Source organism: Terrapene carolina, unplaced genomic scaffold, assembly GCF_002925995.2.
Source record: "Terrapene carolina triunguis isolate 2854851 unplaced genomic scaffold, T_m_triunguis-2.0 Scaffold210, whole genome shotgun sequence".
Taxonomy (NCBI): Eukaryota; Metazoa; Chordata; order Testudines; family Emydidae; genus Terrapene; species Terrapene triunguis.
The window spans coordinates 31,810,800-31,838,099 of NW_020664561.1; the positions used below are offsets into that span (position 1 = coordinate 31,810,800).

The window sequence follows — 27,300 nt, forward strand, 5'->3', positions numbered from 1 at the left end:
AGTCAATTTAAATATTAGCTACTTGTCACTCACTCTCTGTCATGTCATTGTCTAATAATGATGATGACCTGAAGAATAGCTCTGTGTAAACTCAAAAGCGTGTCTCTCTCACCAACTGAAATTGATCCAAAGATATTACCTCACCAACCTTGTCTCTCTAATATCTTGGGACTGACATGGCTACAACAACACTGCATACAACATAAGACAGTGAAAGTAATAACCACTTATAGCATCGTTCAGCTTCGTATCACCTTTCTAAGAAATAGTATGGCTTGCTTCCACACCTCTTACTAGACAGACAGACGGTTTGATTCTAGCTGAATTTTGTATTGTTTGTGAAAATGTGTATTGCATTCTGAACATATGAATCTTGATAATGAAGGAAATAAGAATTGCAGACTGAGGATTGGACCCCTTAATTCTGTATTATCAGTTACATACAATAGCAGATTTCCTGCAAGCAGAATGTTTGTAATTTTGTGATCTACAAATACAAAGAACTATATATAAAGGCGAGAGAGAGCTATGTGCTTTTACTTTAGTTATGTAAATACACCTAAAGACCATGAAAGGCACATTTTAAACCTATCTAAAACCAAAAGCAATAAAATAGGACACATGGCTAAATCAAACAGAGATTAACTAGAGGCTTGCAGGAGGTTGTTCTCCTGTGAACAGGGCTCAGTCTTGTCCCATGTTGTTGGAATTCTGAAGGCTAGACTACTGGGGGAGAGCACAAGACATTGTAAAAACTACAGTGGTATTCTGGTTCTGCACAGCACAATGTAATATCACTGAAACAGCCACAGTCAGTGAGCTGAAATAACAAGCCTCTTTGATATTTCTTTAAAAATTTTACATTCATTTAAATCCCATCCAGACACTCCAAATTATTCAAAGTTCTAATTTACCTGTGATCTTGTTTCCTGGGTCAAATGAAGTGCTGGATATGGAGATCCCGTAAGGTGCTGAGGTAGTTTGTGAAACAAAGTTACCATGACTAGGTAACATAGAATCACAAGCTGGGTTGATTTTTCCATCTGGAAAACCAAGGACTCTTGCAGAAAACACCGCACAAAAAAGAGAGAGACAAGAAACCCAGTCTTCCATCTGTAGGGAAAAATTAACTGGAATTAATTTGCAAACTAGATACCATCAGATTAGGCCTGAATAAAGACTGGGAGTGGTTGGGTCATTACAAAACCTAAACTTAATTTCCCCAGTACTAATTTCTCCCTACTGTTACTCACACCTTCTTGTCAACTGTCTGTAATGAGCCACTCTCTTACCACTTCAAAAGTTATTTTTCCTCTCTTGGTATCCTGCTGTTAATTGATTTATCTCGTTAGACTGACCTAACACTTGGTAAAGCACCCCACCCATTCATGTATTTATACCTCCTCCTGTATTTTTTTACTTCATACATCTGATGAAGTGGGTTTTAGCCCACGAAAGCTTATGCCCAAATAAATTTGTTAGTCTCTATGGGTATGTCTACACTACGGGATTACTCCGAATTTACAGAATTCGATTTTTTGCAACCGATTGTATAAAGTCGAGTGCACGCGGCCACACTAAGCACATTAATTCGGCGGTGTGCGTCCATGTACTGAGGCTAGCGTCGACTTCCGGAGCGTTGCACTGTGGGTAGCTATCCCTTAGCTATCCCATAGTTCCCGCAGTCTCCCCCGCCCATTGGAATTCTGGGTTGAGATCCCTGTGCCTGATGGGGCCAAAAATTTGTCACGGGTGGTTATGGGTAAATGTCGTCAGTCAATCCTCCCTCCGTGAAAGCAACGGCAGACAATCATTTTGCGCCCTTTTCCCTGGATTGCCCAGGCAGACGCCATAGCACGGCAACCATGGAGCCCGTTCAGCCTTTTTTCACTGTCACCGTATGTGTACTGGGTGCTGCTGACAGATGCGGTACTGCAGCGCTACACAGCAGCATCCCCTTGCCTTTGCAAGTTAGCAAAGACGGTTACCAGCCATACTGTACCGTCTGCTGCTTTGCAAGTTGGCAAAGACGGTTACCAGTCATACTGTACCGTCTGCTGCTGTCATGGGTGCTCCTGGCTGGCCTCAGTGAGGTCAGTCGGGAGCGCTTGGACAAAATTGGGAATGACTCCCCAGGTCATTCTCTTCTTTAAGTTTTGTCTAATGGAGAGTCAGTCCTGCCTAGAATATCAGGCAAGCCTACTAAAGAACCAGAGAGGCAAATGGCCGCTCTGGGTCAGAGCCCCAGACATCCCGCAGAAATGATGAGCTGCATGCCATTCTAGGGGGTGCCCCCACAACAACCCCACCCGTTGCTTCCCTCCTCCCCCACCCCTCCCAGGCTACCTTGGCAGTTATCCCGTCATTTGTGTGATGAAGTAATAAAGAATGCATGAATTTGAAACAACACTGACTTTATTGCCTCTGCAAGCAGAGATCAAAGGGGGGAGGGGAGGACGGTTGGCTTACAGCGAAGTCTAGTGAACCACAATTCTGCACTTGCTCAGCCTATAGCTGAAAATGGGAATCTGTGATAAGCGCTAGGATAGAAGCACAGGCAGGACTGAATCTCCATTTGAGTGTGGGTTTTGGTTGACACTGGTAAAATACAAAATGTCCCAGGATATGTATGTTGGGGGACAGTTCTAAATGGCAGCTTTATTTTTTTATTTGCAGCAAAATGTAGAGGTCTAAGTATCTGATTGTGAGCCCTGGGAGCAAGGGGTAGGCTGGGTAGGTGCGACCGCCTGGTGCTGCTGACTGGGAGAGCAATCTCAGGCAGAAGCCTCCAGCTGGCATGATATTCCAGGCAGGACTGAATCTCCATTACACAAAACTTAAAGAAGAGAATGACCTGGAGTCATTCTCATTTTTGTCCAGGCGCCCCCGACCAACCTCACCAAGGCCAGCCAGGAGCACAAATGTCTGCCCAGGCGCCCCCAACCGACCTCACCGAGGCCAGCCAAGAGCACCCACGGGACGACGATGACGGTTACCAGTCATACTGCACCGTCTGCCGTCCGCAAGGCAAGGCAAGGGGATGCTGCTGTGTAGCACTGCAGCACCGCGTCTGCCAGCAGCATCCAGTAGACATACAGTGACAGTGAAAAAAGGCGAGAAACGATTTTTTTCCCTTTGCTTTCACAGGGGGCGGGGAGGTGCCTGACGACATATACTCTGAACCACCTGCGACAATGTTTTTGACCCTTCTGGCATTGGGAGCTCAACCCAGAATTCAAATGGTTTTCGGAGAATGCGGGAACTGTGGGATAGCTACAGTCGTCAGTCGCCCCTCCCTCCGTGAGCGTCCATTTGATTCTTTGGCTTTCTGGTACGCTTATCTCAGCTTCTTAAGTTTCACGCAGCACTGTGTTGAGTCCCCCTCTGTCCATCATGGCCTTGGAGATTTTTTCAAATGTTTTGGCATTTTGTCTTTTGGAACGGAGTTCTGATAGAACAGATTCATCTCCCCATACAGAGATCAGATTCAGTATCTCCCGTATGGTCCATGCTGGAGCTCTTTTTTGATTCTGGGACTGCATGGTCACCTGTGCCTATGAGCTCTGCATGGTAACCTGTGCTGATCAGCGCTCCACGCTGGGCAAACAGGAAATGAAATTCAAAAGTTCACGGGGCTTTTCCTGTCTATCTGGCCAGTGCATCCGAGTTCAGATTGCTGTCCAGAGCGGTCACAATGGTGCACTGTGGAATAGCTCCCGGAGGCCAATACCGTCGAATTGTGTCCATACTAACCCTACTTCGAACCGGCAATGTTGATTTCAGCACTACTCCCCTCGTCAGGGAGGAGTACAGAAATCGATTATAAGAGCCCTTTATGGCGACAAAAATGGCTTCATTGTGTGGACGGGTGCAGGGTTAATTCGATTTAATGCTGCTAAATTCGACCTAAACTCATAGTGTAGACCAGGCCTAAGGTGCCACAAGGACTCCTCGTTTTTTTTGTTTTTTTTTTAAAGACTTCTTCCTTCCCTTTTCGATTTTGGGAAGATATTATCTAAAGAGAAAATTGAATTAAAAAATAAAATCTTCTCATAGTGCTAAGTAGTTTAAATTGTATGTGCATATATTCTCTGCAAAACAAACATTGGCTGCAGTATTTTATTCATGGTTCATGGAAGCAGAAATTTTAAAACAAAGTTACAATGTGCCTATCGAGCATGTTGTTGTACACTAAAACAACAGATAGCATGACCAGTTGCTGAAGAGTAATATAGGATTACTCTTCAACCTTCCCTTCACAGATCTGCATATTGTTACCGCAGTCCTGAAATTCCCAATCCAATTATTGTCTCAGTGTCTGGAATTATTAGAGAATGTAAAACAGTGTTTGTACTTAATTTAAAAATATAAATGATTTTTTAATGTTCTTTTCTGTAAGGTTCCATTTCTCTAGGATACTGTCCACTACAATGTAAATGGGCTATGTACCTTATGATGGCACCTGTATAAGAACATAGTTTGTCAAATTTTGTCTCCCTTGCTTTTCTTCCCACTATGTCTCTCCTGACAGCCCAAGATCTCCATTCTCAAATGTATTTCACTAGCTCTAGATTTCCTTATACTTCCTCTTCACAAAAAGATTAGAAGAACGTATTCTGACATTCCTCCCAGGTTCCGAAATACCAGAGTCCTGCTCAATTTCACCTCCATTCTAGATTCAACCTGCAAATTTTAACTCTCTCTTAGGTGCCAATTTCTCAGTAATGCTTCTCCAAACTAGAATGTCAACTTACCCGCTCTCTAGAACTGCTTTTCATTAGAAAATGTGAATTCTTCTGTGTTAAAACATTCTTAATGACAATATTTCACAAGTTCCTTTTTGATTTCATGATTTCTCAGTTCAGCCTAGCTAATCTTGCAGCAAAGTTTGTAAGATACACATTTGTAATATACTCCACTACAATCCTAAACAGCTGCTAAATAGGACACAAATACAGCTCATCGCACACACATCATACACAACTTAGACATGGCTTCACTCCTTGAGACTAATGCAGCCATCCCAAACTCAGATCAGTTATACGGTGGAGGGGACAAAGAGTCGATTCCAACAATGACCTTCATCCCATGACCTACATTTACATTGCTATGTCTCAAAATAATTACTTAAATAACACAATAAACTAGAGGATCTCAATGCGTCACTTCTCCAGGCCAAGCTTATTGCACAAACCAGGGGCTCCTTGCACACCCCACAAGCTGCATCCACAACCTTCTCATCCCCCTCTATTTCAGGGACTCCTTGCAGCTCCCTCATGTCAGATGTTCTGTTTTGTCTCCCATTCTTCCCTCATCCTCTACCAGGGTCCCCCATTTTCGCCTGTATGCTAGTGGCTCAGTGTGCACCTCCACAATTCCTGCGGTGCCCTCCATTTCCCTGTCCTGAATCCAAAAGAAGGGGTTTTATGTTCCTTCCCACTTTCTCCCCCCATGCCAGGGGCTCTGTGTGTCCCCCATTCCCTCTTCTGTGTATCAAGGTCCCACATTTCCTCTTACCATGAGTACTTGTCTGGGAGATAAGTCATTCAAGGTGTCAACATGCTAAACTCTATTGGATGATGAACAGGGATATTGTTATGTTGGAAGGTGTTAATAGGTGCATTCAAGCGGTTGTTTATCTGTAGACAATTTCAGGGGTGCCTGAAGCTGTGGCTGTGCTAAACAGATGGCAGAGGCTCCATATGCCCCCCCGCCCCCATTTTGCCTCTTTCAGTTTTCCTCAAAGTCAACGGAGTTGTGCACACTGATGCATAGAACATTCCCTGAAATTTTGCAATTGATCAGATGCAGTGTTCAGAAGTTATTACAATTACAGACAGACAGAGAAATGCCAACAAGCTGAACGTAAGCCAATAATTAAGCCTTATAGGTGTGCATGTATAAATATACCTCAAACTGATTACCGATCTGTGTTTTCATAGAACACTTTTGTAGTATGTGTATTATTAGCAATAATATAAATATTTAACTTGCTATATCTCTAGGCTTGGTAGGATTAGAATTTTATTGGTAAATGTCAGGAAACATCAATTTCACCGTACATACACACAGTGATGAAAAAACATTTCCACCAGTAATAACAAAAGTGTACATATAGATAAAATAATGCTGCTTGAGAACTTACTAGAGTTTGATTTAAGGATATTTACTTTGTATATCTTGATATGGGATGTTGACAAGTTACTTTACTAGTTATAAAGCTTTCTCTTTTTGAATCTCAGTGTCTACTGTTAATAATTATTGTGTGATCCCCATAATTTTGCATAATTGTGAAAATTTTAAATCAATAAAAATTAAAAATTGCTCAAAAATAATCTTTATAATTTTGACTGATAATATCAAAAATTGAATTCTGCCAACCCCACATATTTCCTTGTGCTTTTGGTCTGTTTCCTTTTCCCCTGCACTTTTCCTTTCCCTTGTTTTTATATCTTTGGTAGCTTTTCCTACATTAGTGTCTATATTTCTGCTTTCTAGTTTATCTATTTTTTAAAATGGTTTCTTTCCCTACCATCATTGTCTTCAGAAAACGTTTGCCCCATTCAGTATCTCTCTTTCTATTTTCCTGATTTTCTTCTCTTTTCCTTTTCCCCTCTTGAGTCTCATTGATCTCATTTCACTTCTTTTTCCAACCCACAAGCCAGAGGGGAAAAGGGGGAAAAGGGGGCTCTAGCCCCTCCCCGAGTTTTGTACCTGAGGTCTGCTCACAGCACACATCCTAGCCCCACCCAGAGCTCTTAACTACAACACAGCTTGAGTGTGATATGTGATGAGTTCTGTGCTGCTCCCAGCTTCTGCCTTTGGGGCAGGGAGTTTGTTTATAAACAGGTTTCAGAGTGGTAGCTGTGTTAGTCTGCAACAGCAAAAAGAACAAGGAGTACTTGTGGCACCTTAGAGACTAACAAAACAGAAGTGGGTTTTAGCCCACGAAAGCTTATACTCAAATAAATTTGTTAGTCTCTAAGTTGCCACAAGTACTCCTCCGTCTTTTTGTTTATAAACAGAAGCAGGGTGATTAAGATAACAAAAGGCTTGTCATTAAATTAAATTAAGGATCATTAGATGATCCTGAAAGCATTGCCAGGCACTCCAGTTAAAAGGTAGGAAACAAAGGGTAGGAATAAATGGTGAGAATGGAGAGAGGTAAATAGGAGTGTTCCCCAAGAGTCTGTACTGGCACCAGTGCTGGTCAACACATTCATAAATAGGATGACCATATTTCCCTATCCTGAATACGGGACACCGGGTAAAATTACTCATATTCAAGCAAGTTCAACAGCAATCAATCAGAACTATGCAGTACAGAAGTTCAAATTAACATCAAGTTGACTGAGCCCGTTAAAAAGAAATACTGAGAGTGATGTTCCCCTGGTGTTATCTGGACCGGTGATCTACTAGGTCACTCTAATCTTCAATTCTGGGAGCCAGCATTACCCTGCTCTGCAGTGAGAACCCCCACTCCCGGGCTGTTCACGCACAGCCTCTAGCATGTAAGCTGCTCCCAGCTACGTGAGTGAGCACTTTTAGCCAGCTGCTGCTTGGATTATGCAACCGAATGGCACTAGCCAATATCTCCAGTCCCAGACACAACCCTAGGAACCTCTGTCTTGCAGTGTCCAGTTATGCCCACTGGATGCTGCAAGCTTATATGAGTTCGTCAATTTAACAAAGAAATTGATATGTACCAAACTTGTTATCTCAAGGGGAGTCTCTGACACACTTCAAACCAAATGCTCTGCTTCAGGTAGAATAAACAAACAAATTTATTAACTATAAAAGATAGATTTTAAGTGATGATAGGTCAAAGTGCAACCAGTCAGATGTGGTCCAATGAAATAAAAGCAAAACGCATTCTAAGCTGATCTTAATACTTTCAGTGCCCTTACAAACTTAGATGCATCTCACCACAGGCTGGCTGGTTGCCCTTCAGTCAGGCTCTCCTTTTTGATCAGCGCTTCAGTCACTTGGTGGTGGTATCTGTAGATGGAGATGGCAAACGTCTCTCCCTTTTATCATGTTCTTTCTTCCCTCTTGGCTTTGCCCCCCACCCCTTCAGAGTCAGGTGAGCATTACCTCATCGTAGTCCCAAACTGACCAAGGGAAGGGGGATGACTCACTCAAGAGTCCAACAGATCCTTTGTTGCTGTCTAGGCCCATGTCCTTTGTTCCTGTGAGGCTGGGCTGGGTTTGTCCCATACATGCCCTGATGAGGTGTGAACTGCCCCTCTGATCCTGGAGAGTTTTACCTGAGCTTGTTTTAAGCCATGAGGACACAATTTCAGCCTCATAATTTACGTAAATTACAACCTATAGCATTACTATAACAGTGCATCATGAGCCTTCCGAAGACACCCGACATGACAAACTTTGCATTGGATACCACACAATCATATTATAAGGATGAACATGGGGGTGAAAGGTATTCCCCTGAGGTACAGAGTGTCACACTGAGTAGTTGGATACTTTTTATTTACCTTATCTTTTTATGTTTAAGGTTTTAGGGTTCACACGGGGAGGGGCGACACACACAGCCACCCATACATACATACACCTCTTTCACACAGGGGGGGGCTGACCGACTGACCCGACCCTCCCTTCCCAGCACTTTCCACCCTCCATGCCTGCCTGGGCCCCTGGGACGGACCCATCTCTCCTGTCTTCCCGGGGTGGGTGGGTGGGTGGGTGGGTGTGTGTGTGTGTGTGTGTGTGTGTGTGTGTGCGCGCGCGCGCAGGATCACATGCCCCCTCCCCAGATTTCTGTCAGGTTCAAACCAGAATGTCGCCAGCAGCAGCCTTTTGGCACTGTGTGGGAGGGAAGGGACAGGAGCTGCTTCCAGCTGCAGGGGAGGAGGAGGTGGAAGGGATGACCTGGCTCGTGTCTTTGCAGAGCTCATCTCTTCCCCCCCCTCCCCCCGCCCGTGGCTGGATGCAGCTTGTCCCTTCCTGCCCACACAGTGTGGAAAGGCAGGTAACCCCTCCAGGCTGCTGCTGATCATCTCCTGTCCCCCAGCTATAGCATGGGCTGGAAAGGGTTAAGCCCTAAGGATGCATTGTACACTAGGGCTCAGGGAACCTGACTGCAGGGGCTTCAGTGAACCAGGCCAGAGAGATGGCTCAGCAGGTGCCTAGGGGTTGGAGCAGCCCCATGCTCCCTGGAGGGCAGGACCCAAGGCGGGGAGGGGCGCGTGAAGAGGGTGCTAAGCTCCTGCCCAGGGGCCTGCTGTGGAGCTTGCAAGTTCAGGGCATGAACAGGCTGGAAATCGCCCCTCCCCACCCGTCACTCCAGAACTTAGCTGAGGGGTTGAGAGGCTTCCCTGTGCCAGCGCTGTGTGGGGTTTGGCACATGCAGGGCTCGCCCCCTCCTGGCCAAAGGGTCTTGGGCTTTCCTGGGGTGTAAGCCCAGCCAGAGGCAGTGGAGGAAGGAAGGAAGGAAGGAAGGAGCATGCCAGCCAGGCTGTTGGTGAGCTGAGCACTCCGACCAGGGGCCGGTTCTCTGCACAGCACTGGGAGCGGGATACGCTCCACCTGTTGGCGGGGGCGGGGGGGATATGGAGGAGCAGCAGGGCTGGTAGGGGGGAAGGGGCAAAACAGGGAGAGGACAGCGAGAGGGGGAGCATGTAAAGGGGCAATGAGTGGGCAGCAGAGACGACATGTAACTGGCCCGCTGCCTGATGCCTGCCCGCACTCATCAGCCACCGCAGCTCACAGCATGCAGCCAGTGCCGGCTGGAAACAGGACAGTGGTCAGGGCCCTGCTGGCCAACAGCCGGCACGCAGCGGGGGCTGCGCTGACAGACCAGCATGGGGGAGCAGCCAGCCCTATGCGCTGCATCTTCGCCCCACACTAGCCTTGCACACCCACCCCCATCAGCATCCACTGGACCCCCTCCCCACACACACACTCATTGCTAGTGGGCTGGTGAGCAGGGATCCAGCAAGTAGCAGGATGCTCCAGTACTGATGGAGGGAGACAGAAAATACAGGACAAGTTGCCTGTTTTTAAGGAAGTTAGGACACCTGCAGGAGGGCTTAAATAAAGGACAGTCCCTTTAAAAACGGGACATCTGATCACCCTATTAATAAATTATCTGGAAAAAGGGGTAAACAGTGAATTGGCAAAATTTGCAGGTGATACAAAATTGTTCAAAATAGTTTAATCCAAAACTGACTGCAAAGAGTTACAAAGGGATCTCACAAAACTAGGTGACTGGGCAACACAATGGCAGATGAAATTCAATGTTCATAAATGCAAAGTAATGCACATTGGAAAATATAATCCCAACTATACATATAAAATGACAGGGTCTAAATTACCTGTTACCAATCAAGAAAGAGATCTTGGAGTCATTGTGGATAGTTCTCTGAAAACATCTGCTCAATGTGCAGTGGCAATCAAAAAAGCTAACAGAATATTGGGAATCATTAGGAAAGGGATAGATAATAAGACAGAAAATATCATATATGGCCTCTATATAAATCCATGGTATGCCAACATATTGAATACTGCATGCAGATTTGGTCACCTCATCTCAAAAAAGATATATTGCATTTAGAAAAGGCACAGAGAAGGGCAACACAAATGATTAGGGGTATGGAACACCTTCTGTATGAGGAAAGATTAAAAAGACTGGGACTTTTCACCTTGGAAGAGATGACTAAGAAGGGGGATCTGATAGAGGTCTATAAAATCAAGAATGGCATGGAAAAATTGAATAGGGAAATGTTGTTTACTCCTTCACATAACCCAAAAACCAGGAGTCACCCAATGAAAGTAATAGGCAGCAGATTTAAAACAAACAAAAAATATTTCTTCGCAGTCAACCTGTGGAACTCCTTGCCAGGGGATGTTGTGAAGGTCAAAACTATAACAGGGTTCCAATAAGAACTAGATAAGTTCATGGAGGATAGGTCCATCAATGGCTATTAGCCAGGGTGGGCAGGGATGCAACACCATGTTTTGCATGTCCCTAGCCTCTGTTTGCCAGAAGCTGGGAGTGGGCGACGGGATGAATCATTTGATGATTCCCTGCTCTGTTCTCTCCCTCTGAGGCACTTGGTATTGGACACTTTGTGCTAGATGGACCATTGGTCTTACCCAGTATGGCCATTATGATGTTCTTATATAGAACCCAGATTTATCTGCCTTCTCCCCCTCCTCCCCTTCCCCGACTGTAACCCGCTAGACCCCACTCCCCTAACAGAGCTGAGAGAGACCCCAGGAGTCCTGATGGGGTCTCTCTCTCTCTCTCTCTCTCTCTCCAGAGTTATTAACAAAATAAGAATATACATTAACATTTTAAACCTAACCAGTGTCCCTTAAGTGACTTGCCACAAAATGTCAGAACATGGTAGTATTAGAGCTGAGTGGGTCTAATATTTATTTATTTTTCTTTCTTTTATATAGGAATTAGATACAGTGCTCCTATCAGCTAATTGCTAAGTTATCTGCCAAAAAACTAGAGTTTTCAAGTGCCTAAAAGTATCCCCTGGAATCATGGTTAAAGTCTCCCTCCCCCCAAATCTGAAATGGCATCCCTGCCACAAGCCCTCTCCACTTTCACCTTTCAAAAGAAACGGAGTCATGCATGGATTTGCAAAACTGCAAGTGACCCCTGAAGAGACGGCATCAAAACAGCTCTTAGGGTCAATCCAACAACAACCAAAGCTGTTCAGGAGCCCAGTTTTCCCCTTTCAGTATTGCCCCCACAGTGATTTTCCCACTTGCTATCAGCAAGTTTGCTTCCTTGCTTGTTCTGTTGTGTACTTGAACTTGCCTTGTATAACATCCTGGTTACTAAAGTGGACAATATAAAAGTTATAATTAGCCGGAAGCACCTGTACCTTACACCCAAGTAGTGTTTTAAAATTAATCTTTTTTTCCCCATTAGAAGTGGACTTTGCCACATTGTGAGACGAGTTTATTCCTTTGATCTCTGATGCACACAACTGCACTTTGATACAAACTGGAGACTCAACCAACCCATACACACACTTCAGTTTTAACATTTTAGTGAGCACAGGCCTGATCCTGAGGTACTGGGCACACGCAAGTCCCACTAAAGTCAACAGGTAAAGAGTGCCCTCACCTTCCAAGAGCCACTCAGGACCTCCCAGGATAGAGCTCTCAAGCATTCAGAGGAGAAGCCCACAAGCTCTGAAGCTGGCATCACAACACAAGACAAACCCAGCTCCCCATCCTCGAGGTTTAAACAAGACAAGCTGCATCTGCTTTCCTCACAGACCCGAAATGCGTCTCTGGCTGACAAGCACTTAGCCCGCTGCTGCTGCCTAAGCACACAACGCGTGCTCAGATCTACACCGGTTCATGGACTTGCGTTCAAACCGGCCGGTCTAGATGCGAATCCAGATGGGTGGACCGCTACTCATTCAGATCCCTGCTCCCTTCAGCAGCCCTCAGATACCACAGCTGTGAGGGATGGACAGACAGACCCCACTGGGTCTTAGCAGCCCCCATGGTCTGGACTGGCACTAACCGCCGGGGTTGCCACCAGCAGCCGCTCTCCCGCCCGGGGCTGGCCCCGCGCCTCTTACCCCTGCCCGGCTGCGTCTCTCCCCTTGGTTGCCGCGGGCTGCAGACTAGCACCACCCGTCTGGGGAGGACAGACGAGGGCCCCAGGGCGGCGGAAGCTCCGCGAACGACGGGCGTGGCCGGAGCCGGCGGAGCCGCATTCCAGCCGGTGAGGTACTGCCCCGCCCGGCCGCAGGGACCGCAAGGAGCCGCGCCTCGTCGGCACAGGCAGCTCGGGGGTGAAGGGCGCAGAGCATCGCGCCTTACCCCAGCCCAGCACGCCCAGGCCAGGGGAGGCGGGAACACCGGGCTGCTGGGCGCAGCGTCACCCCGCAGGGGCAAATGTGGACCCGAGTCCCCTGCTTGGCACGGGGAGCGACACAAAGCCTCTAAGCGGAGGGGACAGGGATAGGCTGACCAGACAGCAAGTGTGAAAAATGGGGACGGGGCGGGGGGTAATAGGCACGTATATAAGACAAAGCCCCAAATATCGGGACTGTCCCTATAAAATCGGGACATCTGGTCACCCTAGCCGGGGAGCCAAGGGGGGGGGGGGGAACCAGTCTATCCCCACCGCGGGAGAAAACCCTCCTGCACCGTAGTGCTGCCGCATGGGGGCGCCACCACCCAGGGTAGGGCTAAAAGCTAGTAGGAGGAAAGCACAACGCTAGTGCAGAGGCCCTGTCCTCCAGCCAGAGGGGGCCCCTCCTGCGTTCGTTCCAGGGGGCAGGGGAGGACCCTTCCCTTTCGGCCCGACAACCAGGCCGGGGATATAAAGGAAGGGAAGGGATGCCACGTACTAGTACAATACGAACAAAAAGGAAAACGCCTTAAGCTAACCTTGCCTCAGATTACAGTACGCAACCTCGAGGCTAGACAATAGGAACGAATCATTAGAAAGGTCATTTCTTTAGGGAACTTGTTATAACACAGTTGTTAGAATTTATATGGACAAAATCGCTCAATGCTAAACCTAGCCATTATTTTGATGTTTATTACAAATTTAGCAGGAGCTGGACTATACAAAAATGATCTTTGCTCTAATCCCAGTTCCCCTCTTTGCTCCATCTGAGCCAAGTACTCTTATCATAGGCAAACACTTTGAAATCGAATAGTTGATTAGTAGCTATTTATAAACTATGCCAGATTTTTCAGGCACCTATTTTCAGATTGCTATAAGCCTGCAAAAGGTTTAGGAGTGCTGCCGCTAGTCAAGGTATAGCCTACAATAACTTAATGACAAGAGCTGGATAGACAGTTTTCTGATGGAAGATATTTAAAAGCATAAGCATTCCACTGGAATGTGACAATTTTGTGAAAACCTGATGGGAACTAGGCAAGGTTTCCCTACACACCTGCTAGGAGTCTGGGGTAGCATAGGGAGACTCAGAAAAGTTTCAGAAAGGTCACAAAATGTCACTGACTTTTTCCAAAACAAAATTTTGAGATTTCATTCCAATTTGGAACTATTGTTTCTGAAATTTCAGAATTTCCCAAGGAACAGGAATTCCAGTTTCTGTCTGCTCTATTAGTGACACTTTGTAAATTAGAAAGGCAAACTCAGGTTGCTTAAAGCAATTGCTTCAGTACAATTAGAAAGGACTGAAAAAAAAATCACCTTTATGAATTCACACTGAGGGGGCAGAGTCCAAATAAAAACCTTGATATATTGAGGCAGGCTCTACATAAGTCAAAACAAGTATGAAATTTCCCTTATCAAGACATGCAGGGGAATAAAATCTATTCCCATGTCTGTTTCAATGCGAAGGCCACAATTTTAGGGTACGTTAACACCCCTTCCCCTGGCCCCCCCGCCAGAAAAACAAACAAACCCTCCAGGCATTACCAATATCTGTAAAATGTGGGTAATGATGCCTTCTTTGGAAGAGTACCTGTACTTTGAGATCTACTATTACATACATTTAGGTCCACTGTGGTGTTAAAAGTTGCCATGTCAAATAACCAATCTTCAGGGTTGGCCTTTCAGCCTAACGCCAAAGATTGAGCCCAACGCTGAGGCCAGGTCAACACAACAAAATTTTGGTGGCTGAACAATGGCACTGGAGAGGCGGTGGGAGGGAGAAATCACACTGAACTCAGATAGGTTTGTTGGCAAAAATCCTTATGTTGGCACAGCTTATAGCAGCAGGAATCTTTGTGCTGGCATAGTTTAGGGTAGTTGGGGAGATGGTTTAACTACACCAAATAATTCTTGCTGCTGGTATAAGCTGAATCTACACTAAGGGTTTTTGGCAGTATAGCTGTACTGAAAACTAGTGATTGGTCAGACCCACAGCATCTTAGAAACAGCTCAAACTATGTCTCGATTATTCAAGTGGGAGAGTGGGGCAACAACCACAACAGAATGGCTGCTGCCTCCCCTGAGGGCATAATATACAAGAATGGGGCATGAGCAGGGCCCTACCAAATTCACAGCCATGAAAAACATCAGAGAATGAAATCTAGTCTTTTGGGTACTTTTATCCTATACTATACAGATTTCACTGAGGGAGACCAAGGTTTCTCAAATTAGGGATCCTGACCCAAAAGCGTTGCCACAAGGTTATTTTAAGGGGGTCACAGTTTTGCCACCCTACTACTGTAGGGGGTATGCTCCCCCCCCACTCCTTTTTGGGTCAGGACCCCTATAATTACAACACTGACCTTTCAGATTTAAATAGGTGAAATCGTGAAATTTACCATTTTAAAAATCCTTTGACCGTGAAATTGACCAAAATGGACCCTGAAGTTGGTAGGGATCTAGGTATATCAACTCTTCTCTCCCTCTTCCAACAGCCTTGTCACAGGTGGTCTTTCCCCTGTTAGTCCAGCTGAACATCCCCCCCAGCTGAAATGGAGGGAGGGGGGGAGAATGTATTGTCAAATGAAAGAGGGCTAAGTAAACCAGGTCACACAGAAATAGTTTTCATAAAATTAACAAGACTTCGAAAACTTTTCATTGAAACATCAAAAAGCTGGTTGAACCCCCCCCGCAAATTCAATTTGACTAGCTTTAACAGTAACAGGAATGTCACATGATTTACGTTAACACTGAATTTTTGGTGTTTTATAAGTAAGATTTTGATGGAAAGACTACTGAGTTCAACATCATCACAATAGCATCCAGTGCTTACTAAAAGAAAAGACCTCACTATTTATAGGGAGATCGTGAACATATTAAGGCCTGCACAGGGGTTCTGTGGAAACTGTTTTCTTGATCTTTTTGCAGGATCGGAGGCTTAGCTGAGTAGAATTACTTTTGCAGCGCTGAGTGTTTTCAAGATTCCAGTCATCCATTCATAAGTGGTCCTATTCTTACTTGAAGTTATTCCTTGCATGTGTCCTCTGTTTAGACTGCAAAGTGATATTATTTATGAAACACTATTTTCCAACAGATATACTGGAGGTCTGTAGTGAATGCAATATTAAAAAAGTTGTAATATGAAATGGTCAGCACATCGGAATGAGTTAAGGCTACAATAACCTTATTCTTATCCCTATTACTCTTGCCTTTGCAGCATGCTTATATTTTGACTTTACAATGTATCCGTTTACATTGTCTCACTGCAAAGGTACACAATAAAATATTAATTTTAGTTGATCGGTTTCCATTAAGACAAAGATTTTCACAAGATAGGGAGCTTAAAGATGTTCTCTCAGGGAGAGAAAGCACAGCTAACTACACCTATTGCCATAGTGAGTGGATGCGGAGATACACAAAACATATACAAATGTTTCATCATGGAAAACAAAGTACTAACCCTGGTTTAAGTTTATGGTATAAGCGTGTAATCGCATGAGCATTTAAAGTGAACTACAGAGTGGCATATTTCACATTGCTTAGTAACAGAACATGTAAACGAAAAAGATCTCTAGTATTTATAGCTGATAAAAAAGAGATTAGGTATCTTTTTTTTTTTGCCTCTTCAAAAGAAAGTACTCGCGGCAAAGCTTTTGCCATGCCATACAATTTTTCCATCATTAAGGACCAAAGAATAATATTTTTACATTTGGTTCTAATTATAGTCACTTACATATTATGTATACTGTAAGCCACTCTCAACCACTACCTGTATATTCAAATGTGCAATAAAAAGTTATCTGCCCTTATGAGTAGTATGCCCAAACTTTAGCCAACAATACAAAACTTACACATATAAATCAATTATACACATTGTATTTTTTTTTTTGAGGGGCAGAGGGGTATTTTGTTGAAGGGTGTAGGGGGCAAAGAGGGAAAAGGGAGAAGGAGAAATACAAAATTCAATGGTCAAATTTTTTTAAATAAATTATATCTATTGCGTGCCCTTCAAGCAAAAGACAAAGTGAGAGGCAAATACTCTCAGAAGCAAATGGTCATTTGTGCTATCTTCCAGAAGAACTGCGAAGTATAGTTAAAGAAACCAATGCACAGCATCTAGCAGGATACAGTTCACAGGTTGGGAAATATTCAAGAAAGGAAGTACATTTACTGGACAATGCCTAAAGGTGATACAACTAAGTCTGCATAGATGGCTCAAAAATAATAAAAAAAAAAGAAAAGAAAAAGAAAAGACAAAACCCTCTTGATATTTAGCTTCAGTCAGGAACCAAAACGGTGAGGTTCTCATCAACCTTAAAAAGGGATTCTGCTTCCATTCCTTTGCCCCTCCACTTCTCTGTTAGAGTTTACTAAATGGAGATAGTGACTTTTACCTCACAAAGCTTTGGAAAACCATCTTTCTGATGGGCTGAGAAATAAGGCTGAAATGCAAGATAAACCAATGGCACATGTTTCATGTAGTCTTATTTCCATTTACTTGTGATTTAGGATTTGAATCACAAGTTTCTATATATGAAAAGACTAGTTAATAATTGTGCTCTTGAAAAACTGTATTAGTAACTGGACACCAATTCATACACAGTAATATGTTTTGACTATTGGTATAAGACTATTGTACAATATTTCCTGGATTCTCACATTCTAGCAGAAGTCATGATATAAAGAAAACTGTCTCCCAATTTAGCTTAATTACCTTATGGTAATCTTGCTTAGTTTTAGGGAAAGACCTCAGAAGGTTCATCTAACCTGTATCAGAAACAAAAACCCAAAGAGAAATTAGTTTCACCAACCACACAATTCCTACACTTCATTTTAGTGGAAATCTTCTTTTCTTTAGGTCAAAAGCTTATGTGACTGGGTATTTTCTTCCTTGGCAAAAGAACCTGAAGTTCAACACCTTCATTTACCATTTGAGACTTCACACAGCAACTTACATGGTGAAGATGTGTCCATTAAAGGGTTTTACAACAGCGTATGTTACAGACTGCTATCCTCATTGTTTTTTGGTAATTTGTAATAGTGTTGTTTCAACTTAGATATTTGGATTCAGACTTAATTCACTTAAGCACATAGGCATAATGGGTCATCATTAGCTAGATATTCATACGTAGCTATGTGTGAAAAAAGTGAACTACAGAATGATGCTTTATATCTTCAGCTTAAACAATGGAAATAAGCAGTTCATTTCTGCTGTTAAGTAAGAGGATTTCAAGATTTTCAAACAGCAACAATTGTAAAAAAGATTTTCCATTAACAGTTTAAGATCTAAAAATTACTGTTGTGGAACTCCAGTGACAAAAGTAAGAAAAACACAACTTTGTTAAATACTTTTATTTTATGCTCTTCACAGACAAATGAAGAATTACATTTTTCTAAATTCAGTAGTTGCTATGCTAGACAGACTCAATCTTTTTATTTTATATTACAACATGCAGTACTAGAATGATTCCTTGTTTTAAATATTTTCTCAAATTATCCATTTTTGATCAGTAAAAACTTATTAAAAGAATGAAAACATTAGAAATAATGCACATTACTTGAATTGACAAAAAAGATCTGGTGAAGCAATGCCAGTAGGTCTCTGCTCCATAGCATACAGACCAAGAAACAGATTGGTACATGGTAGAGGTACAAAGTTCACATTCAGTTTACCTACAAAAATAAGTATTTAACTGACCGTAAGTTTGAGTGATTAAGTTTTACAGTATATTATACCACGGTGTTAGTGTCACTATGGTTCAGGATCAGTCAACATTTCTACATTACAGCCAGCTATTTTTAAAGGTGTTTATAACTTGGCTGTATACAGTATCAGGGGGTAGACATGTTAGTCTGTATCCACAAAAACCAACAAGGAGTCCGGTAGCACCTTAAAGACAAACAGATTTATTTGGGCATAAGCTTTTGTAGGTAAAAAACCTCACTGCATCTGAAGTGAGGTTTTTTACCCACGAAACCTTATGCCCAAATAAATCTGTTTGTCTTTAAGGTGCCACCGGACTCCTTGTTGTTTTTTGGGCTGTATACAGTTTACTTGGTGCTGAAGCCCAACAAAATAAAATGTTAGATCAACAGTTCTTCTCTCTTCCCTCTACCCCCCAAAATTAAATATAAGTCATACACTATTCATTTTTAATATGTTCACAGGAAAATTCAAGAAATGTTGCCTATGACTTCCTCACTTCATTCTTAAGTTGTCCAGTCTGACCAAAAGCATCGAAAGTGTTTGAGATCAAAGCAAGAAGAATTGAATAGTAATTTAAAATCTAACTGTTCTTGTTTCCATGGGCAAAACCAGCCCATAATATATAATTTTACCTACTTTATTCTTAAAAGTATATATGTCACTAGAATTACATTTAGTTAATCAGTGCAGAAATAGCATTTTAAACATGCATCTATTTGCAAAATTCATAATGAGCATAATGTATATATCTGTGTACATCTCTGTGATTTCTCTTTTTAAATATTTTAATATTATGTTAAAAATAAACTAGCAATGAGAAATGTGTATTATGTTCATGTCAACAGTTCAATTCACAAAACTTTTTAAAGTTAGCCATGATAGAATGGAAAGTTTTGAAGCATTATTTCTCCCAGATATTTCTTACATTTAGAGATTGTTATTGCAGTTAATATAATCCCAATCTATTTAGAACAATAGCTCTTCAAACTTCTTTCCAATTTCAAGAGAGCCTTACTGAATAAATCCCCCTCCCCCAAAGTTATCCCACTGTACACTTTCCAATTCTACCCACAGTAATGAAGAGCTAAACTAGAAATAAACCCATAATTTTATGGGAAAGCAATAACTTCTTACGTTCCTTATGTATCATTATTAAATGTTTCAACAATAAAACTGTCTGAATTTCCTCAAATGCACACAGAAACACGTAAAATAGCATGCTGATTTATGACTGCATATATATGTTCCTTTACTGGGTGTTGCTGACTTTTCAACAAATACAGTTAATCAAAAAACTGTACTTGAAAATGAAAATAATCTGGATCCTAATTTTGAAATCCTGATTACGAAAGGTATAAAGAATGAGATATTCTTTAAATAACAGAACAATGAATCATTTTCCTTTCAACTTACGTTTTTGTCTCATCTCTTATGCAATCTGTCAGGCTAGAAGACAAAGTTTCCTAAAGAATCCATTTCAAACTGCTCACAACCTGAGCACAATAGAAAATCTGAACGAGAAATTTCCTTTAAGCATCACTTCCAATTATTTGAACCCATATTAAGGAAAGTCAATTATATAAAAATTTAAGAACAACACACTAATAATACAGAGTGACCTATAACCAATTACTAAACTATGAGTTCTATTCAACTAAAAACTCTATATCGGGAAAGCATGATATTGCCTCATGTACCCGAACTAGCATGTCACACAAATAAAAAACAGTGGTTAGATTAAAGAAGTGAATATGACCAAGTGATCTGAGTAGTGCAACTGTAATCAATGAAGTACCATAAATTTAAATGATAACCTGAACAAAATTAAACTCTGGCTTCTAGAAAATAAATCTCTGAAATCCATCACAAATAAAACTGCACTGGACTTTTAGCTTTAATCCGCTTGCCTAAATGCTTCTCTCAGCAGTTTGTTCTTAAATACACCTGTAACTGTATATTCTCATGAAGTAAGTAGATATGTGCCAACACCACATTTTAAATGTGTTGGGTAAATTTTAAAACATGAATGTAAAATATATATGAACGACAGAACAATAAGTAGGAGGGCAGGTTTGTATTTTCAATCTGTATTGTCAGCCCATTTCTTCTACAATGTAATGCTGTACTTCCTTTTGTGATGTTGAGGACATTACTGGTCAATCTAGCTGTTGTCTATTCATTATTTTAGGGACGGACAGAAGATTCAAATGGATACATTTCCCACTCCATCCATGTACCCAAATTTTTGAAAAGGTTGGATTGAGATCAGGTAAAGGTGTGTGTGTGTGTCTGTATATTACAGAACAAATGCTTTTATGGAAGTAACATTCAAGGGAAGAATAGCAACAGGCAGCTGTCAGTACCCTTGCTCTTATTAGCATCACATCCGAAGACTTTGGAATCAGACTGCCCCCTTTCTGCAACTGGGGTGAAACCCTGACCCCGCTGAAGTCAAAAGGAGTTTTTCAATTGACTTCAGTAGAGCCAGAATTTCACCCCCCAGGGAAGAAGACTACTCGAAGCAAGGGCTGAAATAAATTTACAATTCTTTCAAATTCATCATTAAGTCAGCACCCAACCCTGTGGGCTCCTGGATCCTTTGACCTCACATGATATATGTACAGGCCATTGCATGATAAAGTGTTTCTTCTGGTTTCCTACTGGTGGAACAAATTTGTTGACAGATGTACATTATTTTAAACCAAATTAAATTCAAGAAATACAATTTGGCCATATGGTCCACAACACAAAAAATAACCTATAGAGTATCTCACACAGGATACATCCACGTCATTGCTCAGAATTACAGTCTTCAAGTTTCATTTAAAGTTTGTGAAGATATTAATTTACTACCATTATCTGTAAAGAGTGAAAACTTTATTTTTTTAATGGAGTGTTCAGTTGAACACGGAAGAGAAGAAATTGTTAGGAAAAGCCACACAGTTCATCACAGAGGGACAAAACACTAATGAAAGTGCAATCTATGAAATGCATGACTGCAGCAGAAAACACATCATACTACCTATACCTGTACAATCTATTCTCCCCCATGATGAGCGTGCATAGCATCTACTGACTAAGAGAAAATATGGAAAAGAGAACCCCATGAGTTTAAACTCAGATTTTTGGAACCACTTGGCATTCATATTCTAATTTGGAACTAGACTATTCTTTTAACATCTTTCTATACAGGATATAGTTTAATTTAGTATGTCTACAAATCAAAAGCTATTTTAAATGCATTTGTGTACATTCTCCAAGCTGCTGCTTTATAAGCTTTTCTGTATCAAGTGTATATATATTCATACTAATGACTTGATTTTCAGAAGTGCTGAGCAGCACTCTTAAATACCTCTTCTGTGAATGGGAGATACAGATACTAAGCACCTTTGGAAAAAAAATCAGACCATAGTTATTTAAGTGACTGTGCAAAACATTTTCACTACAGTATGAGCAAACTGTTCATTTGTACCTTTTGAATACAAGTACATAGCAAATTTTACCAAGTAATCAAAGCCAACTTTTACAAGTCATAAAGAACCTCAAGGATAACAGCAATTGACCAGGCTTGTGATTCACAGCTGAATGGACAATATTGCCCATTTTCATTTGTCAGCTCTGGAAGCCCCTTCCAGGATGACCTGACCAAAAAAAAAAAAAAAATATATTAAAAAATCCCAGTGTAAAATATGATTATACTATATTTCATAACAAATTAAAAGAACATTTCTCTTGTAGGATTATACTTCTAACATGTTTTAAAAGTATGAGTCAATTAAGCCAAGTGTACAAAAGAAGAAATGCCAAACACAATGAAATAAAAATAAGAGAGCATTAACATATGACAAGGTACACGGTAATACTAAAACATGCGTATGTTGCAGGAGCTTCCTGAGACTCCAGGCGGGGGAGCCTTCAATAACCTGAGAAGTACAGCTTATCTTTGCAGTGCGACTGAAATAATACAATCAGCATGATTTTGTGCATGCACATAAGGTTCTTACTAGCCTGACTGGTGTTTTTATCCATGCTATTTATGAAAGTGTATTTCAAGCTGTTATAAGATTCCCAAATTAAATGGTAAGTCTAGTTGTTTTAAATAAACTTCTATTTTTCACTTCTCCCTTCAGTTTTTCCATTAACTGAATGAAATAAAGCAGGGGTCGGCAACCTTTCAGCAGTGGTGTGCCGAATCTTCATTTATACAGTCTAATTTAACGCTTCGCGTGCCGGTAATACATTTTAATGCTTTTTAGAAGGTCTTTCTACAAGTCTATTATATATAACCAAACTACTGTTATATTTAAAGTAAAGTAAACAAGGTTTTCAAAATGTTTCAGAAGCTTTATTTAAAATTAAATTAAAATGCAGATCTTATCAGTTTAGTGTGATCCTTGCCCTTGCTTTTCCTTGCTGAGTTTTCCAATATCTGGCACGTATTTGGATACTGTAAGCTGCACACAGGCTTCTGAGTGATCAGTTGTTAACCGGCTCCGAGAGGGACAGAGGACAGATTTCAAGTGTGAAAATACCTGTTCACACAGGTATGTGGATCCAAATGCTGAAAGCACTGCAAATGCAATTTTCTTCAAACAGTTAAATTTCACTGGCAGGGACGTCCAGCAAGTCAGAATAGAGGCCCCATGATCTCTCTTGGTAGCTTCAAGTGCGTTCCGCAGATCCACAAACTTTGATGTCCACAATTCTGAACTTTTTAACTGAATGAGTTGCATTTCGAAATCTTCAACACCCATCCACTGAAATACAGACAAATTCAAGCCGACCCCGCTCTGGGATTTCGGCTGCAGGCTCCTGCCAGCTGGGATCTCAGCCCGCTGCTAGCCTGGGGGAAGGAACCCCAGGCCAGCAGCGGGTGCTGAGTTGGACCTGCGACGGGACCCCAACTGGCAGGAGCCGGCAGCGGGAACTCCAGAGCGGGGCGGGCTGAGCGGCTCAGCCCGCCGCAGCTCTGGGGTTTTCACCAGCGGCTCCTGCCAGCCGGGGTCTCAGCCCGCTGCCAGCTTGGGGTTCCTTCCCCCCAGGCCAGCAGCGGGTGCTGAGTTGAACCTGCGGCGGGTCCCGCAGGAGCCGGCAGGGAACTCCAGAGTGGGCGGCTCAGCCCACGCTGCGTGCCAGGAAAAATCGGCTCGCATGCCAACTTTGGCACGCGTACCATAGGTTGCCGACCCCTGAAATAAAGTATCTGAGAACCAAAGGAAACGTTGAGAGCTGCTTTTAGACATTAACGATAACACAGGAAAATAAAGCTACAGATTGCCTATCACAGACATCCCAAGGCCACAAGTTTCGGCACTACCAATTCTACTTTTTGTTTGGTCATTGGATTTTGAGGTTGAGGATGGTGCTGGTCCTTTTGGCCTTTCATCTGCGCTGGACGCTAGCCGTAAACTATGATGAATTAACCATTCCTACAAATTCCTAATCTTAGGTTACATAGGAATAGCACCTAAAAAAATCTAACTGCCATCATGATGCTATGAAAAAAAAACTTCCTAGGCCTCAGCTAATTTGGCCCCAATGTGAAAAATTGCTTCCTTCTCCTTAACACAGGCAATTGGTCAGACCCACAGGATCCTCAAACACAGTTCTTATACTACTATATGCTTCTATATAACTACAGGAAGGAAGAGTGGGTTCAAATAAAATGGAGTAAGAGGCTTGAGAAACCCCATGCAAGGGTTTGAATTGATAATGGTGGGGAGCAAGGAGTCAGTTAACTTCAATCTCCTTCTGGCTGGCCAATGGGTGGCAGAGCACACATGGGGAGGGAGAACACTCCCCCCATTTTATTCTAAAACTGTCCAGAATGTTGCAGGTCCAATCAAGTCTCCCACCCATTAAACTGGGTGGGTGGCATATTGAAGGATCTCTGTATATCTAGAAATGCTTTGCGAGGGGTGAAAATGGGAATTATTCACAATTATAGTGGAGAAGAAGAAGTGTATAGAGAAAAAATATTACAGGAAGAACAGGGAAGGACTAAAGAGCGGACAAGAGAATAAAAGACCAGGGGGAAGATTAGGGAAGGCCATATGCACTGTAGGAGAGTAAATGCCTTTGTTTTCTTAATGAAGTAATATTTCCATTGTGCAATGAAGTGATGAGTTTCTGAAATGCAGTTCTATAGTAATGATTAATTGGCACATTCACGTGACCTACCCAATCAACTTCAGAAGTTATGTAATGCCATTTTATACAATTTAACGGTTATTTCCTTACATTAGTTAACCTGTTGTGATCAGCCCCCAGACTGTTGAAAAATATAGCTCGAGCAGTTTTGAAAGTACACATCCATATTTTTTCTTCTGCATCACATTTTTTGTAAGTAGTCTTGCAATTTAGACCTCAAATTCTGTTTTCTCTTAATAAATATTTTCTATTTATTCTTCTCCATGACTGATTTTAAAATTGCTCTCACTTTGTGATAGGGCAGATATTAAATATTTCAGATAAAAAAAAGCAGTAATGTTTAGCCTATTTTGAAGGCTGATGTAGGATTTAAATGGCACACTGTATAGTTGTGACTTTTACACTCAGAAAACACCAAATCACTGGTGCTTATTTTGTATGTCTTAAATGCTCAAAAACATTTTTTGAAGAAAGTTTGTGTGTCTCTATATCTTTTATATGCAACTGGACATTGGACACCACTAGTTTGGATTAATATTTTAACTGTATGATGACCTACCTCTCAAGATGAACGTAATGGCGAGAGAGAACATTCTTAATCAAAACCACAGTCTTTGCGTACATCTCTGGACCAATTAACCTGGAAAAGTACAACTTTGCACGAAGGAAATATCCAATAGGCCAGAGCCATTCCTAAACAAAAAGAGATAATATAATAGCTATCAATTTGAGATGTCAACAGACTTTAATTTAATGTGAAACTCAGGAATTTTAAAGCTTACAGGTCCTTGATGGTAATTAAAACCTTTGGCAACATTGTAGTGGTCACTGTCCAGGGCATTATCATATACTCCACAGTAAACCATATCACTGTAAGAAAGTAAAGGATTTAGACAAGGCAACAAGTTAAATAAAATTTATGCAGTGCATTAGAGAAATAACTCAAAATAATATGAATTCACATGGTTAGATGGTACTCAGCACAGCACAAGGGAGACAGTAAGGAAGGACCATTATATCATGGCCCTAACAAGATAATTATAGCATTAATATTCTTCAGTTGTTAGTTTATGCAAGACCTATTGCATTAATACTACGAACTCTATGTTCAGTCCATAACTATAGTATATTGGTCACAATACTGTCATAACTTATGCTCAACATTCTATGTGCTGCCTTTTTTCAAACTAATACTAATACTAATACTGTATTGCCACTTTTATTAGAAGTTTTTGAAAATTTAATGACCAACTTCTAATGGGAGCAAAATAGTAAATAAAATGGTGATTTTGTAAATAACTAAATGAATCTGAACTGGCTTTAGAACAGCTAAATAATCTTGACTAAAATAAATATATTATATACTGTAATTAGCTAGTGCATTTCTTGAGGTATTCTTAATGAATGAAACATATCAAAGTGAACTTTTTACTGTTAGTCTGGTTACATGATTAAAACTATGCATACTACACATAATGATCTCTAATATGCTTACTCTGGATCCAACGTTTTCATTCCCAGTGGACCAAGCAGCTTTTCCTCTGCTATCTCAAGAGCTTTCCAAGCTTTCTCAGGACTGAATATCTCAGGGGCCTGGCAGAATAACAGACATTTAATCAATGAACTCTGCATTTAAAAAATTAGTATTTTTTATGAAATCAACAAACTGCATAGTGCATTTCAAACATTTCTATTATTTTTCAATATGCTCATGGAGAAAACTACAGCCCTTTATAATAGATATAAAATGTATCAGGACTCCTCACAAATTCCATAAAGAAATTAAACAAAACAAAAAAAAGCAATTTTCAGTAGCACCGTGCAAACGCATCTTCAATACAGGAAGTTCCTTTTTATATTTATCCTAATGACACATTGGTTAGCAGGACTAAATATAATTAGGCAAGTCCTTTAGAAGAGGTTCTAGATGGGCTGATGCTGAAAGTTTATTAAAAAAAAAAAAAACAACCACTACTCCATTAAAGATACAAGTGTATTCCAAGCAATGGGTCCCTCCTGGTTTACCCCATGCAAATGAATCCCCCCAAGTTTAGTTCAATTCAATCAAAATAGTTAAAGGAGCTGTGACTATGAACATGTTTTTCCACTCACCACAACCATTGCTATAGTAAAATTTGGCCTGAGCTGGTAATCGCACCAAGGACTTGAAGCTCCATAGCTGTCCTTGTATATGCCACGCTTGTGAACCAGATTTGGATGTTTTTCATTAGGATCTGCTGGGTTCTCAGAGACAAAGAACAGCTTTTCAAAGTGCCCTTGAATCTTCCTGTTCCACTCGTCATATGTGATGGTTTCTTTTTTTCCTGAAAAATGTTAATATACAGGATTTGTTTTCTAGCAATAAGTCTACTCCTCTCCTTAGTTTTGTAAATATTACTGACTCTTGCATACTTGAAGTCTTAAGAAACTTCTATGGCTGCTGATAAAATAAGGAATGGCCATTATAACGTGTAGATTAGTACACCTCTACCTTGATATAATGCTGTCCTCGGGAGCCAAAAAATCTTACCGTGTTATAAGTGAAACCGCGTTATATCGAACTTGCTTTGATCCATTGGAGTGCGCAGCCCCC

The 27,300-nt window shown here is 41.6% G+C and overlaps 2 protein-coding genes across 5 annotated transcripts in view; both read right to left on the bottom strand.

The window, feature by feature from the left end:
* The window catches only part of LOC112119384 (putative ferric-chelate reductase 1), a 48,547-nt gene extending 35,765 nt beyond the window's left edge, over positions 1-12,782 (bottom strand). The window contains exons 1-2 of one of the 2 annotated variants that reach the window (XM_024218031.3): positions 12,573-12,782; positions 915-1,113 (exon numbers count right to left, since the gene is read on the bottom strand). In XM_024218031.3, coding sequence (XP_024073799.2) covers positions 915-1,113 — 199 coding nt within the window. In that variant the 5' untranslated portion in view covers positions 12,573-12,782. Of the gene's footprint in view, positions 1-914; positions 1,114-12,106; positions 12,169-12,572 lie in introns of those variants that run through there. The other variant, XM_024218032.3, reaches the window with a different exon arrangement.
* Positions 12,783-21,412: 8,630 nt separating this feature from the next.
* LOC112119374 (glycogen debranching enzyme) overlaps positions 21,413-27,300 on the bottom strand; it is a 55,632-nt gene continuing 49,744 nt past the window's right edge. For all 3 annotated transcript variants that reach the window (XM_024218007.3, XM_026655537.2, XM_024218009.2), the window contains exons 30-34: positions 26,820-27,031; positions 26,203-26,300; positions 25,490-25,577; positions 25,267-25,400; positions 21,413-22,198 (exon numbers count right to left, since the gene is read on the bottom strand). In XM_024218007.3, the coding sequence (XP_024073775.1) occupies positions 22,081-22,198; positions 25,267-25,400; positions 25,490-25,577; positions 26,203-26,300; positions 26,820-27,031 (650 nt within the window). In that variant the 3' untranslated portion in view covers positions 21,413-22,080. The remainder of the gene's footprint in view (positions 22,199-25,266; positions 25,401-25,489; positions 25,578-26,202; positions 26,301-26,819; positions 27,032-27,300) is intronic.